Genomic DNA, 15,179 nt, shown 5'->3' with positions numbered 1-15,179 from the left:
TGTTTTCGGTGTCTTTTGTTTCTATATATTTTTTGATACAAGATCTAACTACATAAGGCTCAGGCTAGCCTCCAACTTATGATCCTCCTTCCTCAGATTTCTGAGTGCTCAGCTTACACGTGTGATCACCGTGTCTAGCTCCACTATCTTTTTGAAAGCTTTAAAACACAAAGAATTCCAAGCTGATGAGGGAAATCCACCATTCATGCCCTTCAACAGCAAGCCATGATGTACCATATAGCTCTAACAAATTTTGGGAGACAGAAGTTGAATATGCCTTTTAACTGGATAGATTTTAATAATTACTTTTACGCAGCTGTGTAATTCTCACTCTACCTACCCTATCAGCAATCACTAATTCAAGAACCGAAGTTCTGAGCAAATCCTAAAGTGAGACTATGTGAGTTCATAACTCCCAATATCAGACTTGCTTTGTACTGAGAATTCAGCCTCTAGTAAGGCAAGTCCCTTCACACTTAACCATTGCACAGCATTTAATGCTGCTGCTCATGCTCGTCCAAGAGATGTGCAAATGAAAACCATGAGCTGAAAAAAAAGTAACTGTAAATGAATTTTCACCAACTCCAATCCCAATAGACACCTATAGATCTTTTCAACAGCAAATTAGGTAACTTGTGAGAGAGAGAGAAAAAAGATCACACCCTAATGGACCATGTAACTCTGAACACTAGCTCTCATTACTTGGCACATCCAACTACTTATAAAAACACATTGCCATCTAAGTACTACAAACGTTAAGTTAGCTACCTTTGTTTTGTCTTGGACTTGAGACGTCTCACTACCTAACCCTGATTGGCCTGGGACTCACTATGTAGGCCAGGCCAGTCTAGATCCACCTACCTCTGCCATGTTTGAATCAAAGCTGTACACTACCACACCTGGCCCAAAGTCACATTTGGGGGGGGGGGATTGAATTTTTGTGTATTTCATACCTAAAGTTTTTGTACCCCCTTTTCCCCTTGGCACCCTCCTATAGTCCCCTCACTGGAGTTCATATATTCTGTCATTTGTGATAGGCCTAATATGTCGTTAGTGTCCCGAGATGTCCCTCAGTGAAAGTTCATCCACTGGGTCTAGTTAGCCTATCTAGAGTCTCTCCCTTCAAGATCAATTCTTTCTCACCCAGTAATTTGACTAAGATTGGGGCTTGCTGTTCATTTCCACAGTTCTGTGCTGGGTTTTTGTCTGCATAAGTTTGCATGGATCTTGTGCATGCTGAAACCGTTGCTGTAGGTTTGTATGAGAAGAGTCCCAGACATCTGTAGGACCATTTCTGTATGGTCATGCACCTCTTCCCTGGCTCTTACAATTTTTCTGCCTCCTCTTCCACAATGGTCCCTGAGCTCTAAGTGGGTGGACCTCAATATAGGAGTCTTGTTCAAGGACCTACACTCTGTATGCAGATTCTTATTCTCTGCATTTTGGCTATTTGTAGCCTTTTGTGTTCCTGGCCCTCTGTTGCATGAGGGAGCTTCATCAGCGTCACATTCCTATGGGTTGGTTTTTTTTAAAAACACAGCTGAGAACTATTTCTTCTTATATTAATATACCAAGAGTTGATGCAATAAATATTATATGCAGTTGACTCACACTTCAATAATAAAACAAACCTTCATTTATTCACTACTGTACAATGACTTTGAACTTTAGCTGGTAATCAGAGATGGTTATGTACTGAGAGACATGTCTCTTCCAGATTATTACCTCACTGAAATCTCAGCAATTTTAATCTTAAGAACTAGAATTGTTACATCTTGGTAGCAGCTGTCACCCTGAGAACAGGGACAAGGCAAACAAAGTATACAGAACTTTGATTCTCCTACATGGGTGTACATATGTTTATTAATGACTATTTTTAAAGCCAGCCATTTTGCCCAATATTTAAATAACAAGCTGTTAAATACTAAAGCAGAAGGTGCTGCCACAATGTGACATTAGTACAGCTTTATCCATAAACCCTTCACACAATTACACATTAAATGCTACTTTTATTTAAGCAAGGCACCCCTACATGTTCTAAAATATGGGATGTGCTACCCCACTGAAAAAGCAAATGAGGAGACTTAGTTTTGTTTTTTTCTTTCTAGAGCTGGTTTAAATTCAAGTGAAGCCATTAATGTCCTACCAGTCTAGACTGCTTTGACATACCACTTTATCACTTAACAATTTCAAACCCAACAAACATCCTTAAGATTTACCCAAAACCAAAAGAAAGTGGAGAAAAGGGAGACTGAGACAACTCTGAGACTAGACTTCCCCTTTAAATAGACAGGCACCAATATTAAATGCCTTTAGCATAAGGCTTAGAAAGTTTCTAAAGACATAAAACTGCCAAGTTATCATTTATACCTACTAATCTGTGATTTTTTTTTTTTTAATTTCTAGCCCTAAGTAATCAAATACAGTAAAATGAAAAACTACTTGCCCAAACCAGACTGGTTTAAAGTTCTGAAACCTTGCCTTGCTTTGGTGAGTGTGTGGTTAAAATACATCATTTTATTTCATGAGAAGTTTTACATCAGAGCTCTCAATCATAGGCAAAGAAAAGTGGGAATAAGATTTTAAAGCACAATGCTGAATAAAAATATGTCATCTTTACAATTGGTAATATATCCTCTATGAAAAGAAACCTTAATTACATAAAGACCAGATTTTCTTAATCAGATCCTGGACCATTTAAACAAATTTTGAATTTTTAGGTTTATTTTATAATTCTAAACTGAATCTTTCTCTTTCTAAAAAATTCATAGCATCGAAATCTTTTCTCCAGCAGTTGCTATCAATAAACTGGATTTTTATATTCCATGTCCAAGGAAGATGTGCAAATGAAAAGCTTCTGGCTTCATCCTGGAATAAACAAAAAAAGAAAAAAGAAAAAAGAAAAAAGAAAGCTGTTATACATTTACTCAAAAAGGTTTACATATTTTCCCAAATCACTAAAAATTATAAATTCATCTTTCCTAATTTAGTGCAAACTATCTACAAGTCAATGAATTTAGGTAAGGAAAATGAGCATTAGTGAATACAGCCTGATAAAGACAGATTTCTTGAATTGAGCATACAATATATTTTGCATAGAACTGAGTTAATATAAATGTTTAAAAACGTGGTACTATGAACTTTATGTCCAAAAATAGTCACTGACAACAGGAATATATTCCCTGTGTTTCTAAAAGGCAGTTAAGCTCCTCAAAGGAATGCATCACTTCATATAGAAAATGACTGTGATGCAATATACTGAGCTATACTGTTAAAGAAAAAAAGCACTCATATTTATAGAAATCAAGATGTATTTAGCAAATATTTCATAGGTAAGTTAACTTATGTATGAAACCATGTACTAAGAAAGACAAAAAACTTATTTCAGATACAGTGGTTACTGTACCCTCAGCCTCTAATCTCAGGACACTGAGGCAGGAGGATTATAAATTCAAGGCCAGGGTGAGCTGCATAACAGAAACTCTCAAAAGGCCAAAACAAAAAAGAAAATAAAAAAAAAATCCTGACATCATTTGAAGAAAAGGAAACAGTGACAAATTAACTCTATCAATGACAGACCATGGTGACAAATATAACATCTTTTACACATGTTAAAATACCTTAAGACTGAGGAAATGTGTTTAAATTGTAAAGAGGAAAAAAAAGCTAATAATGTAAAACACATTTTATATGTGCCGTGATTTACAGCTACTAAAAGTAGCTATACAATTATTTTTGGGCATACAGCCTGATGAATGTGAGAAATTATGCAAAAAATAAATCTATACAAGATGATGCTCAAAGCCATTGGACAATCACAATTTTATTTCCCAGAAAGTATTTTTTTTCTTATAGTGATGCTTCTATTATCATTATTTGATCTTTAGTAAACAAAGAGGATAAGGGCTGGAGAGATGACTCAGCAGTTAAAGAGCACTGGCTGCTCTTGCAGAGGACCTGGGTTCATTTCCCGGCACCCACATAGCAGCTAACACCGCCCATAACTCCATTTCCAGGGAATCTGATGCCCTCCTCTAAATTCCTTGGGCATTGCACGACATGGGTGCACTCACATACATGTAGGCAATACACTCATACATATAAGAAAGTTAAACAGAATATTTAAATAAAGAGAATGATTTCTACCATATTATCAATTAACAAGTTTATTATTATTAAAAGCATTTTTGCAGTTCTATCTCAATATACCTTTTTATCTGGAGTCTGTTCAAGTCTTATTTTCCTTTAGGACATGAATTTAGGAACAGTTCAATATACCTATGTTCTGAAAACAATAAGAAAAAGATTAGTTTTGAAAAGATGAAAAGGCAACTCCTATCTGTTGCCCTTTCCCTAAAAATACAAACAAGGCTGGGTGTGATAGCACACAGCTATATCCCCAGCTACTTAGAGGCTGAGGTGGAGGATCACTTAAGCCCTTGAGTTCTGAGATCATCCTAGACAACACAGTGAGATACCACCTCAAAATAATGATAGCTAGGTGTGCAGGCACAACCCTGTAATCCTGATACATAGGAGCCTGAGGAAGGAAAGCCCCCCAGTTTGAGGCCAGCCTGGTTTAAAAACAGGTACACAAGGAGCTGGAGAGATGGCTCAGAGGTTAGGAGTACAGGCTGCTCTTGCAGAGGACCCAGGTTTGATTTCCAGCACCCACATGGCAGCTAACAACCGTCCATAACTCCAGTTCCAGGTGATCTGAAGTCTTCTTCTGACCTCAATGGGCATTGCATGACACTGGTGTACTTACCTACATGCAAGCAATACACTCATACGTAATAAAATAAAAATAACAAATAAAATATTTTAAAAACAGGTAAATAAGAAAAATTGCCTCAGGACAGAAACATGCAGGATAATCAGCAAATTTTAATCCTTGACATTAAATTTAGTAGTACTAAAAGAGCACAATTTGCCAAAGTACAAATTCTAGGCCAATTCCAAAAGAAAGACATTTGTAAACAAAGCCATGAGTCGTACTTACGAACATGGGACCGGTCCTTGAGCATAGCTGCAACAGCATCCTCATGGGTATCAAAATGCACATCAGCTTCTCCAGTGGCCTTCCCACTGGAACTGTATTCCATGGTGATTCTCACAGGCTTCAGTGGAGCAAAGAACTAAACAATGGCAACCAAAAGAAACAACTGAATTCTGAATTTGCATTTTGATCTTTAGCCCAGTTAGTAATACAGAGTGAGATACTGGAAAAACTGGCCAGTGAGTGAGATGGCTTAGCAAGTGAAGGCACTTGCAGCCAAGTCCAGTGACCTGAGTTCAACCTCTAGAAGCCACATGGTGAAAGGAAAAGAAACAACTCCTGCAAGTTGTCCTCTGACCTCCACATTTGTGCAGTGGTACACATCCACCACCACCTCCAAAAAAAAGTAAAATAAAAATAATGTAAAAGATGCTGGAAAGAGGCAGTAAGCCAAAACTCCCAGTCAACTCTGAGAACATAACCATCACTCTACAGATTACTGTGTTGCTAAGCTACATTCAGTAGGGTGGGTGTATGAAGGGCACTTCCAACTCAACACAAATTACCAGAACGTAGCCCCACTGTCCATCAGGAACATGTACAATAACTGCTTTGCCCTGACAGCCTGAGCCTCAGTTCCTAAACTAAAAGCAAATGGGCTGAACCAGCTTATGGTAAAAGCCAACTTCCTTACTGATTACTAGGCCTACACTATTTTGCTTCTATAAAATCCTGATCTGTTTTTCACTTTAAAGTATACAGGGGCATACTTGTTCTAAGTGGAGAGGGCTTACTACTGCTCAGGTTAGCCTTGAATTCCTGAGATCACGCACTCCTCTGCTGCCTCAGTCTCCCTGCATCTGGACTTAAGGTGCCCACTACCATTGCTAGCTATACCACACTCTTTAGCTACAGTAAATGAAACAAGCCTCTGCAACAAGAGAGAGGCTACTGGAGTATCAAGACACTCTAGAAATGCCTTTCTCCCAAACTTCCCCAAATTAACTCAAGCTCAATTTTGAATCTTTGTTCAAACCTATCAAGGTTAGGAATCTTACTGCCACACACATTTATAATGTCCTGGGCATTGGCTTGGAATGGTAATCCTCTCATGTGGACAAAATGCACTGAAGGTGTATTTCCAAAATCAACAGCCTCTGGAAGCTTTTCTGACGTCTCCTTAGGCAATTCTGAGAGGAGGAACAAAAAACACTGTCAAGGACACAAATGCTTCCAGAGATATTAGCAGATTATAATTAGATATAACCTTTATGTCAAAATCCTCAATCCATCTTGAACCAGAAAGAAAAGCATTTAAAGGCCAAACAACCTGAAATTTCTGCTACTTAACAAATATCACCTAAATACCCATTAAGCACCTGGCATTTCAAACCATTCCAAAATGAAGACTCTATCTTTACAGAGCAAAAAGTGAAAGTTAAATGACCGAGAACTAAAGTGAAAAAACATCAAATGCAATGACAGGATAATCACAGAGCATTGGTTTTAAAGTATTTACCAAATTCAAAGATCCCAAGTGTTTCTTTGGAGTTAGAAATCAAAGAGAAAATTAAATCCAGAGGCAAATAGAAATTCTTAGTCAGTATTCCTGCTCTTTATTTAGTATGCTGACTTTATTACATTTTCAAAAATCATCCTAGCTTCTGATATAGTCTACAAAATTATTACATTACAAGCTAATTAAGTCCGTGTGTGGTGGCGCATGCCTTTAATCCCAGCACTTGGGAGGCAGAGGCAGGCGGATGAATCTCTATCTCTCTGAGTTCAAGGCCAGCCTGGTCGTCTACAGAAGAGGCAGGACTTTACCTAGAAAGTTGTCTTCAGACATCCATACGTGCTGCACTACCGCACACGGAAACTCACAGAGATTCTCATTCTCTTTCTCTCTCAATAAATTAAAAAAAAAAAAAAATTAGCTTAAGAAAATAATTAAACCCTCCTGGGCATATGCAACATACATTCCACACAAAAATTCAATCTTTAGCTCAATTTCCTGTTCTGAATTTCAGTTTCATACAAACCAGTTATAAAAATAGTTTAACAAAAACCAAAGCATATGAGATAGTCTTCAGAAGAGGCAGGACTTTACCTATTTCTTTCTCGCTTTCAAAAGCCGTCATGGGTCGACTATCCTCATTTACCTCCTGTTCCTCAAACACCACTTCTTGCTCTGTTATATACTTAGCAGTAGGAGAAGATATCATTTTTTTTCCCTTATGAATGCCAACATGTGTTCGGACTTCATTCTTTCTGCTTGGAAATATCTCTATGTATCTGTATCAAAGCAAAATGAAGAGACACAAATGGTGCAAAACAACTTTCAAAAAAATAATCAGGTATGAGGGCTGGAGAGATGGCTCACTGGTTGAGAGCACTTGCTGCTGTTCTTCAAGAGGACCCTGGTTTGGTTCCCAGAACCCACATCAGGCAGCTCACAACCATCTGCAGCTCCAGCACCAGGGACCCAATGCCCTCTATTGGCCTCTCTGGGCAACTGCACACATGTGCATACCCAGACACATACACATATATAAAAATTAATAATCAAGTAAATATGTTTCCATAGCTCATAAAACATAGGTATCCACAGGTATCTGGGAAATTAATGGCTCACATAGATAATCCCTTGGGGGGAGAGAGGGAGAGGAAGGGAGGGGGGAGAGGGGGAGAAAAGAGAGAGAACAGGGGAGGGGAGAGGAGAAAGAAAAGAAAAAGAAAAGACAAGAAACGAAAAGGAGGAAGGGGAGGGGGAAGGAGGGGATTGGTCCCTCTGGTAAAGGTATTGGGAGATACTGTGGAACCATTAAGAGATGGGGGCCTAGAGGAAGTCCTCTGGTCTTCTGGGGCACTGACCCAGGAAAGGAATACAGGTCTCCTAAAAAAAGAATGTTACAGAAGTCTGGTATCTCTGAGTAGTTTTCTGACTTCCTATTCCAATGTGCTCTTGGCCATTCATGGGGAGGATTGCAAAGGGTTGGATTCTAAAGCCACAACATACTCATACTGTCTAGACCTTAGCATCTAAAACTTTGAGCTTATAAATAAGCCAAGTCCTCTATAAAGTGGGCATGTCCACAAATACTTATCATGCTCAAAAGCAGACTAACACAAAGGTTTTTGTTTTTTTCTTTGTACTGTTAAGGAATTTCAGGCCAGCCTGACAACCCAAATTCAATCCCCATTACTCACATGACAGAAAGACAGAATCAACTCCTGCAAGCTGTTTCCTGACCTCCACATACTCACTATGGCACATATGTGAACTCACACATATAAATAAATATAATGAAAATCTTTTAAGTAAATAACACAGAAGACCCGGGTTTGAATCCCAGCACCCACATAGCAGCTAACAACTGTCCTTAACTCCAGTCCCAGGGAATCCGACAGCCTCTTCTGACCTCTGCAGGCACTGCACAACACGGGTGTACTTAACTACATGCAGGCAATATACGCATACACATAAAAAAAAAATTTTAATTAAATAAAAAAATCAGATAACACATAAAGAAAATTCAATGTCAGCCTGTACTACACAGTAAGACCCTATTTCAAATAAGTAACAATTAAATATTAATTCTAACTTGCCAACCTAGTGGCAGTGGGACTATTTGCATTAAATCTACACTTTCTCAGCACTGCTTTTCCAAACTAGTTTATAAATTTTGAGTTGAAAAAAAGAATATATACTTACAAACCTACAAAGATTAAGTGAGGAAATGGGGTATATAGCACAGTGATAAAGTATTTCACCTAGCATGTAATGCATGAACTCCATCCCCAAAATGCCAAAAAACATTTTTTTTTTCTTTTCAAGACAGGGTCTTCCTGTAGCCCCAGCAGGCCTGGAACCTACCATGTAGAACAGGCTGGCCTCTATCTCATAGGGTTATGCCTATGCCTCCCAAGTGCTGGGATTAAAAGCATGCACTACCATGCTCAACTCAAGAAAGAACTTTTTAAATCAAATGAACGTCACTTCTTTGAGTAACGGGAGTGGTGACACATACCTGTAATCCCAGGACTCAGGAGGCAAGGCAAGAGGATGACAAATGTGAGGCCAGCCTAGGTTATATAGAAAGACCCTGTCCTCTCCAATAAAACAAGAATTTTAAATACTTTAAGAACTCGGGTTCAGTTCCCTTCACCCACATGGTAGCTAACAACCATCTGAAACTCCAGTTTCAGGGGATCTCACACCTTCTTTGTGCCTCTGTAGAAATTGTACACACAGTACACTTACATACATGCAGGTAAAAAACTCATACATAAAATAAATTTTTTAAATATTGTCAAAAAGATCCTGAAATATACTGGCTTTGGAAAGGTTCTGTTTGTTTTTCATTTTAAAGGAGCCTAGTAAAAAGGACAAAAAGTAGCAATGTCTTAAAACTAAGTAATTTTTACTATACCTCCAAAATTCTAAGTGAAAACAATCTCCTACCTAGTTATGTGCATTCTAATGTGATAGGAACAGGAAACACTGTGCAAGACAACTGACCTATTCAAAAGCCAATTGTATGTGAAAAAAGAGAGGGGTTAGCCTCGGGAGATGGCTCAATGGGCTAAGTACTTGCTGCACAAACCTAAGAACCTGAGTTCAGATCCCTAGTATCCATGTAAAGGCTGGGTGTGGTGACATGTCTGTAACTCTAAAAATGAAGGGGAGGAAGGCAGAGACAGGAAAATCCCAGGGCAGACCCCAGGCCACCAGTCTAGTTAATTATTGCGCTCCAGGGTTCAGTGAGACCTATCTCAAAAAATTAGGTGGAAAGTTATCAAGGAAGATACCCAACATTAACTTCTGGTTTCTAGCCTCCAAATGCACATATGGGTGGGCAAGCACACGTACGTACACATACACACACACACAAAACACAAACACATAAAAAGGAGGGGGCTGAAAAAAATATATGTGGATTAAGAGGATGTGCTCTAATTTAATAGAATTTATGGTATATCAAAATGTGGTATCTGAACTACTTCAATACTGGTTCAACTATAAAAATACATTATAAATGAGCCAGGCATGATGGCACACACCTTTAATCCCAGCGCTCAGGAGGCAGAGGCAGGTGGATCTCTGTGAGTTCAAGGCCAGCCTGGTCTTGTGAGTTCCAGGATACATAGTGAGTTCCAGGACAACTGGGGATACAAGGAATCTCAAAAAAAAAAAAAAAAAAAAAAAATATATATATATATATACACACACACATGTATAATTATGTTATAAATGAGAAAACATGATTATGGGCTACTATGACATTTACAAAAACTGCTAATTTATTAGATGTGACAATACTGTGACTATGAAAATGTCTAAATGCATACTAGAAAAACAAAATGAAATAAATGTAATAATTCATTATCCAAGTGATGGGCATTTAGTGGATCAGTCATACCATTCTCCTTACTGTTGTGTTTGAATAATCTGAGAGCCATCTTATAACACTTGTCAAAATGACCTGACCTGTCATAGATCCTAGAGAAAACACTAAGCCTGTCACATCCCTAGACAAATGTAATTTCTTACTATGATAAATATGGATCCTTGTATTCACCACTTATCAAAGAAGCTTCTTTTGCAACAGATAGAAACTATTAGAGAGTTCCACAACTAGTCACACACAGAGATTTAAGTATCTGTGAAATGCCCAACCCTAAGTGACACATCTACAATGGAACTTCTAAACCTAAGGCTCACAGAACATAGTAGAACAAGGGGTAAAAAGAATACTAATGCATCTCTCAGTGCTCATCAATGAAGTTCCCTCATGGAACAGAGGGCAATGACAATGAACACAAAGGGCCACAAATGGCTAAAGCATAGCAATTAAGAGTCTGCAGAGTGTGGGTCTCTGGACAGGACTCCTATATTAACTCCACCCACCCAGGGCTCAGGATCCATTGTAGAAGAGAGGGTAGAGAGACTCTAAGAGCCAGGGAAGAAGGTACATGACCATATAGAACTGAGTCTTAACAGGCTCCTGGGACTTTGCTCATACATACAGCAATAGTGTCAGCATGCACAAGACTCATAGGGGAAAATGGACAGCAGGCCCCAATCTTAGCCTATTAGCAGCTGATTTCTGCTGGGTGAGGGAGAGTTGCTCTTCTTTAAAGGAGTGACTCTAAATAGGCTGACTAGACCCCAGTGGATGAACCTGTGCTGAGGAACTTCTGGGGACAGGAACTTAACTCAATTGGCCTTAACATAAATGACTGCATGAAATCCGGTGTGAAGGGGGGTATCAATGGGGAGTGTGGATGGGGGAGGGGGGTATAAAGATGATTACGATGTTGTGTATGAAATACACAAAAATTCAACAGAAAATCAAAAAAAAAATATTTTTATTCCTTATTAAAAAAAATTGACCTGACCTGTGATACTTCTGCTAATGTCTGCCTCACTCACCGGTTACCAATTTCTTCTCTGTGTTTTAAAAGGGCTTGGTTGGCCATTTCTGGTTCTTCAAATTGTACATAGGCTTCCCCTGTTTTTCTTCTGCCTCTATAATCCATTACAAAAGTAATGTCTACTATATTCAGCCCTAAAATACAAAAAATAAAATTGTTACAAATTAGTGCTTCAAGCAGGAGCTTTTCTCCTTATAATTAACAAATTTACACATGCACTAATAAAATTTAGAAGCAACTTTGCCAACCTCAAAGCTGTACACATGCTCAAAGAGAAACAATTACTATAAAGTCAAAAGTTAATGTCTATATACACATATTTGAAAATGTTAAAGGTACAAATAGTCTATCATATACACCAGTGGTGGTACATGCCTAGAATCCCAGCACTTGGGGTAGCATTCAGGACCACAAGGCCAAGGTCTTCCTTGGCTTCATAGAGTTTAAAGCCAGGCTGAGATGAAGACACTGTCACAAACATACACACTACTCTCAAGCTTTTTCTTTGGTTTTATTTTTTTTGCCACTAGTTATATTTTCAGAAACAGTTAGATTAACAAATAATAGTCACATTTTGCAGCTAAAAGTTAGATGATGCTTTTTTTCGGTCTTTTTGAGACAGGGTCTCCCTGTCACCCCAGCTGTCCTGGAACCCACTATGTAGACTAGGATGGCCTTGAACTCACAGAGATCCATCTGCCTCTGCCTCCGGAGTGCTGGGATTAAAGGCATGCACCACCAGGCCTAGCAGATGATGCTTTGAGACAGGGTCTCACTATGTAGGCCTGGCTGTCCTGGAACTCAGAGATCCACCTGCTTCTGCCTCTAGAGTGCTAGGAATAAAGGTGTGCACTACCCTACCCAGCCTTTTTTTCTTTTTGGAGGCATGGTCTTATATATCCCAAGCTGACTTTCTAATTTGCTATGTAGCTGAGGAAGACCTTGAACTTCTCTAATTCTGTGCCTACAACTCCTGAGTGCTGGGATTACAGGCGTACACCCCCATACCCAATTTATGCTAGAGATCTAACTCAGGGCTTTGTGAATGATAGGCAAGTACTGTACCAACTGAGCTATAAACCCAGCCCAGACAATGTTTTTAAAGCTTATTATTGTCTTGGATAAGTATGTCCACTATTTTAAGAAAATATTTACTTCAATAGTTAAACAAACCTCATGAAACTACTCTGAAATTTGACACCCCCTAAAGATCTACCTCAAAGATCAAAACACTTCTCAGGTGCAAAAGAAAGATATAATGGGGGAAGTGGAGAATGAACTTTGTTAAATCCAAACATGATAAAATGCCAAGCACCTGCGAAGAAGTCAACAATGTCCTTCTCATTGCAACTGTAAGGAAGTCCTCGCAAACGAACCACTCCATCATTTACCACAGGGGAAGATTTGACCTGCAGGCTCTTCATTAAGGCATCCACATCTTCATTGTTTATCTCATATACTACCAAGAAAAAGCACAAAACACACATAAAATTTACATAAAAAAGGAAGCCATCTTTTAAAAAAATCAAATACACTACCAGGTGAATTCAAACACTAGTAGTTTCAATTTTTACCCATTTCTGTCAACAAAATAACAAGTAATATTTGTTGAATACTTACTAGGTTTCAGGCATAAACCGTTTAATTCTCACAACTTTAAGATAAACTTGGCTAGTATCTTCACTTTATAGATAAGAAAATGAAATAATGCCAGTAAGATGGCTTGGTAGGTAAATGTGCATGTTACACAAGCCTGACAATCTGAGTCTGATCCCAAAAACCACAATATGGAGAACCAGCTCCCCAAAGTTGTCCTTTAACCTCCACAAGTGCAGCATGGCACATGCATACCTGGACCCTCACATACACAAACACACACACAATAATACACATGTTTTAAAAAGAAACAGATTCTCCCCATGCTTCATTCTCACAAGCTATAAAATAATGCAAACATTTTGATTGAAAAATGCTATAATGAAACCTAATTCTTTGTAAGCTAATGAAAAAATGTTTAAGGATGTGTTTCAGTGTTCTAGATCACAGGAAAACCGCCTAGAAAAGTTTAAAATCTAAAGCAAGATCCCAAAGCATCAGAACAGGACTTGGCGTACCTTCCACATATCGCTGACCCATGTACATCCGGTGCTTTTCTAAGGCTTTCTGTACATCCTGCTCTGACTCCATTTCAATTAAGGCATCACCCCTTCGTTTCCCATCTCTATTTAAGAGGAAGTGTACTCCATTCTCACTATTGCGGATTCTGCAGTCTGAAAGTGATAAGTCAATTCAAAAGAGAAATCAAATGTTATCTCAATTTTACAAGTCACCAGAATGCAACTTCCCAACTATCCAAATACTAAAAAAGATGGCAGTGTCTAAAATGTTCCAAGCAAAAAAGATAAGCAAACCTAAGCATCGAAGCTCATTAGCTCCTAACCATAAAACGGCAAGTCTTGTTTATCCCTAAGCATCTTTCTATAAAAGCATATCCATAAAGTATTTCCTATAGAAATTATTTTGCTATAACAATGCCTAATGTTTCTCACTTTTCCTTCCATAGAAAGTAAATCCTATACTGCCTACTTCTTATAATGTAAATCAAAGACATAAGTGGCAAATAACTTCATAAAATGTCTGACTCACAAAATGTCATTCATGTTTAAGGAAGTTAATAAATACATTCAGTTTTAAGACAACATCTTCTTAAAGCTCCCTAAGAGAACGATTTAAAATCAGAGACACCAAAACTAAAAACTAATCACAAACTACTAAATCTTCCAAACATATTAAGAGAACTGATCTTCGAAAGGTATTACATAAAGAGCTATTCCTCACCCAAATTCCCACTAATAGGTTTGACTTTTTGTTATGCACATTATTAAAACTTCAGTGAAGGGCCTAACGTGGTGGCACATGCCTTTAATCTCAACACTTGCCTAGAGGCAAGTGGATTTCTGTGAGTTTCAGGCCAGCCAAGGCTACACAGTAAGATCCTATTAAAAAAAAAAAAAAAGAGCACACTTGAATAAATCCCACACTCCACAGTTTTAACATTACTTAATTACATCTGATCTGCACTACAATATGAATATGTAATCAGCCAGAATGAGACAACTCCCCACCACCAGAGATGTCTCTGGCATAGCTCGACTGGAACTTTGTGGGACTACCTTTCAGACAAAATTGCCTACTTAAAACACATAAGACATACCTGAGAAGAAGTTAAGCACATCTTCCACAGTGCATGACCATGGCAGTCCTTGAGCACGAATGAGATAAACATCATCCACTTCCTCTCCTAACTTGGACTGGCTCAATTCGTACTCAGGTAGTGGTGGAAGGTCTTCCAGGTAGGTAGTTTTGGACTCCTTTCAAGAAAAAAAGAACTGTAAAAATACTTCCTTGACAACTTACTTAGAAATGCTTCTACTTACAAAGCAATACACATTCTGATATTATTTGACATGAGAAGCAAACTACTAATCCAACTTATCCCCATTTGTTTTGATTTTCTGAGACAATCTTCCCTGCAGTTCTGGCTGGCCTGGTACTTACTATGCAGCCCACTCTGCCCCAGACCATCACAATCCTGCCTCAGCCTCCAGAGTACTCCAGGTATACACCACCATGCCTGGCTTTTTGGTTTAAATTGTACATCCTAAAGTAATATGCAAGCATATTCTATTCTGGTACATACACTAACAGCAATAGTGCCCCCCCCCCCCAGGGGGGTTTTGGT

General features: G+C 38.5%; 1 protein-coding gene across 2 annotated transcripts in view; it reads right to left on the bottom strand.

Annotated features, from left to right (window-relative positions):
* Positions 1-1,613: 1,613 nt before the first annotated feature.
* Positions 1,614-15,179, bottom strand: part of Grsf1 (G-rich RNA sequence binding factor 1) — a 15,946-nt gene continuing 2,380 nt past the window's right edge. The window contains exons 2-10 of one of the 2 annotated variants that reach the window (XM_029561720.1): positions 14,652-14,810; positions 13,552-13,707; positions 12,753-12,896; positions 11,436-11,571; positions 7,110-7,294; positions 6,068-6,189; positions 5,003-5,138; positions 4,210-4,285; positions 1,614-2,868 (exon numbers count right to left, since the gene is read on the bottom strand). In XM_029561720.1, the coding sequence (XP_029417580.1) occupies positions 4,236-4,285; positions 5,003-5,138; positions 6,068-6,189; positions 7,110-7,294; positions 11,436-11,571; positions 12,753-12,896; positions 13,552-13,707; positions 14,652-14,810 (1,088 nt within the window). In that variant the 3' untranslated portion in view covers positions 1,614-2,868; positions 4,210-4,235. The remainder of the gene's footprint in view (positions 2,869-4,209; positions 4,286-5,002; positions 5,139-6,067; positions 6,190-7,109; positions 7,295-11,435; positions 11,572-12,752; positions 12,897-13,551; positions 13,708-14,651; positions 14,811-15,179) is intronic. The other variant, XM_029561719.1, reaches the window with a different exon arrangement.

The sequence above is a fragment of the Nannospalax galili genome, unplaced genomic scaffold, assembly GCF_000622305.1.
Source record: "Nannospalax galili isolate Female #2095 unplaced genomic scaffold, S.galili_v1.0 scaffold50, whole genome shotgun sequence".
NCBI classification, from domain to species: Eukaryota; Metazoa; Chordata; class Mammalia; order Rodentia; family Spalacidae; genus Nannospalax; species Nannospalax galili.
The sequence above is the reverse complement of the archived record's forward strand: the minus strand, read 5'-3'. Positions and strand labels throughout refer to the sequence as shown.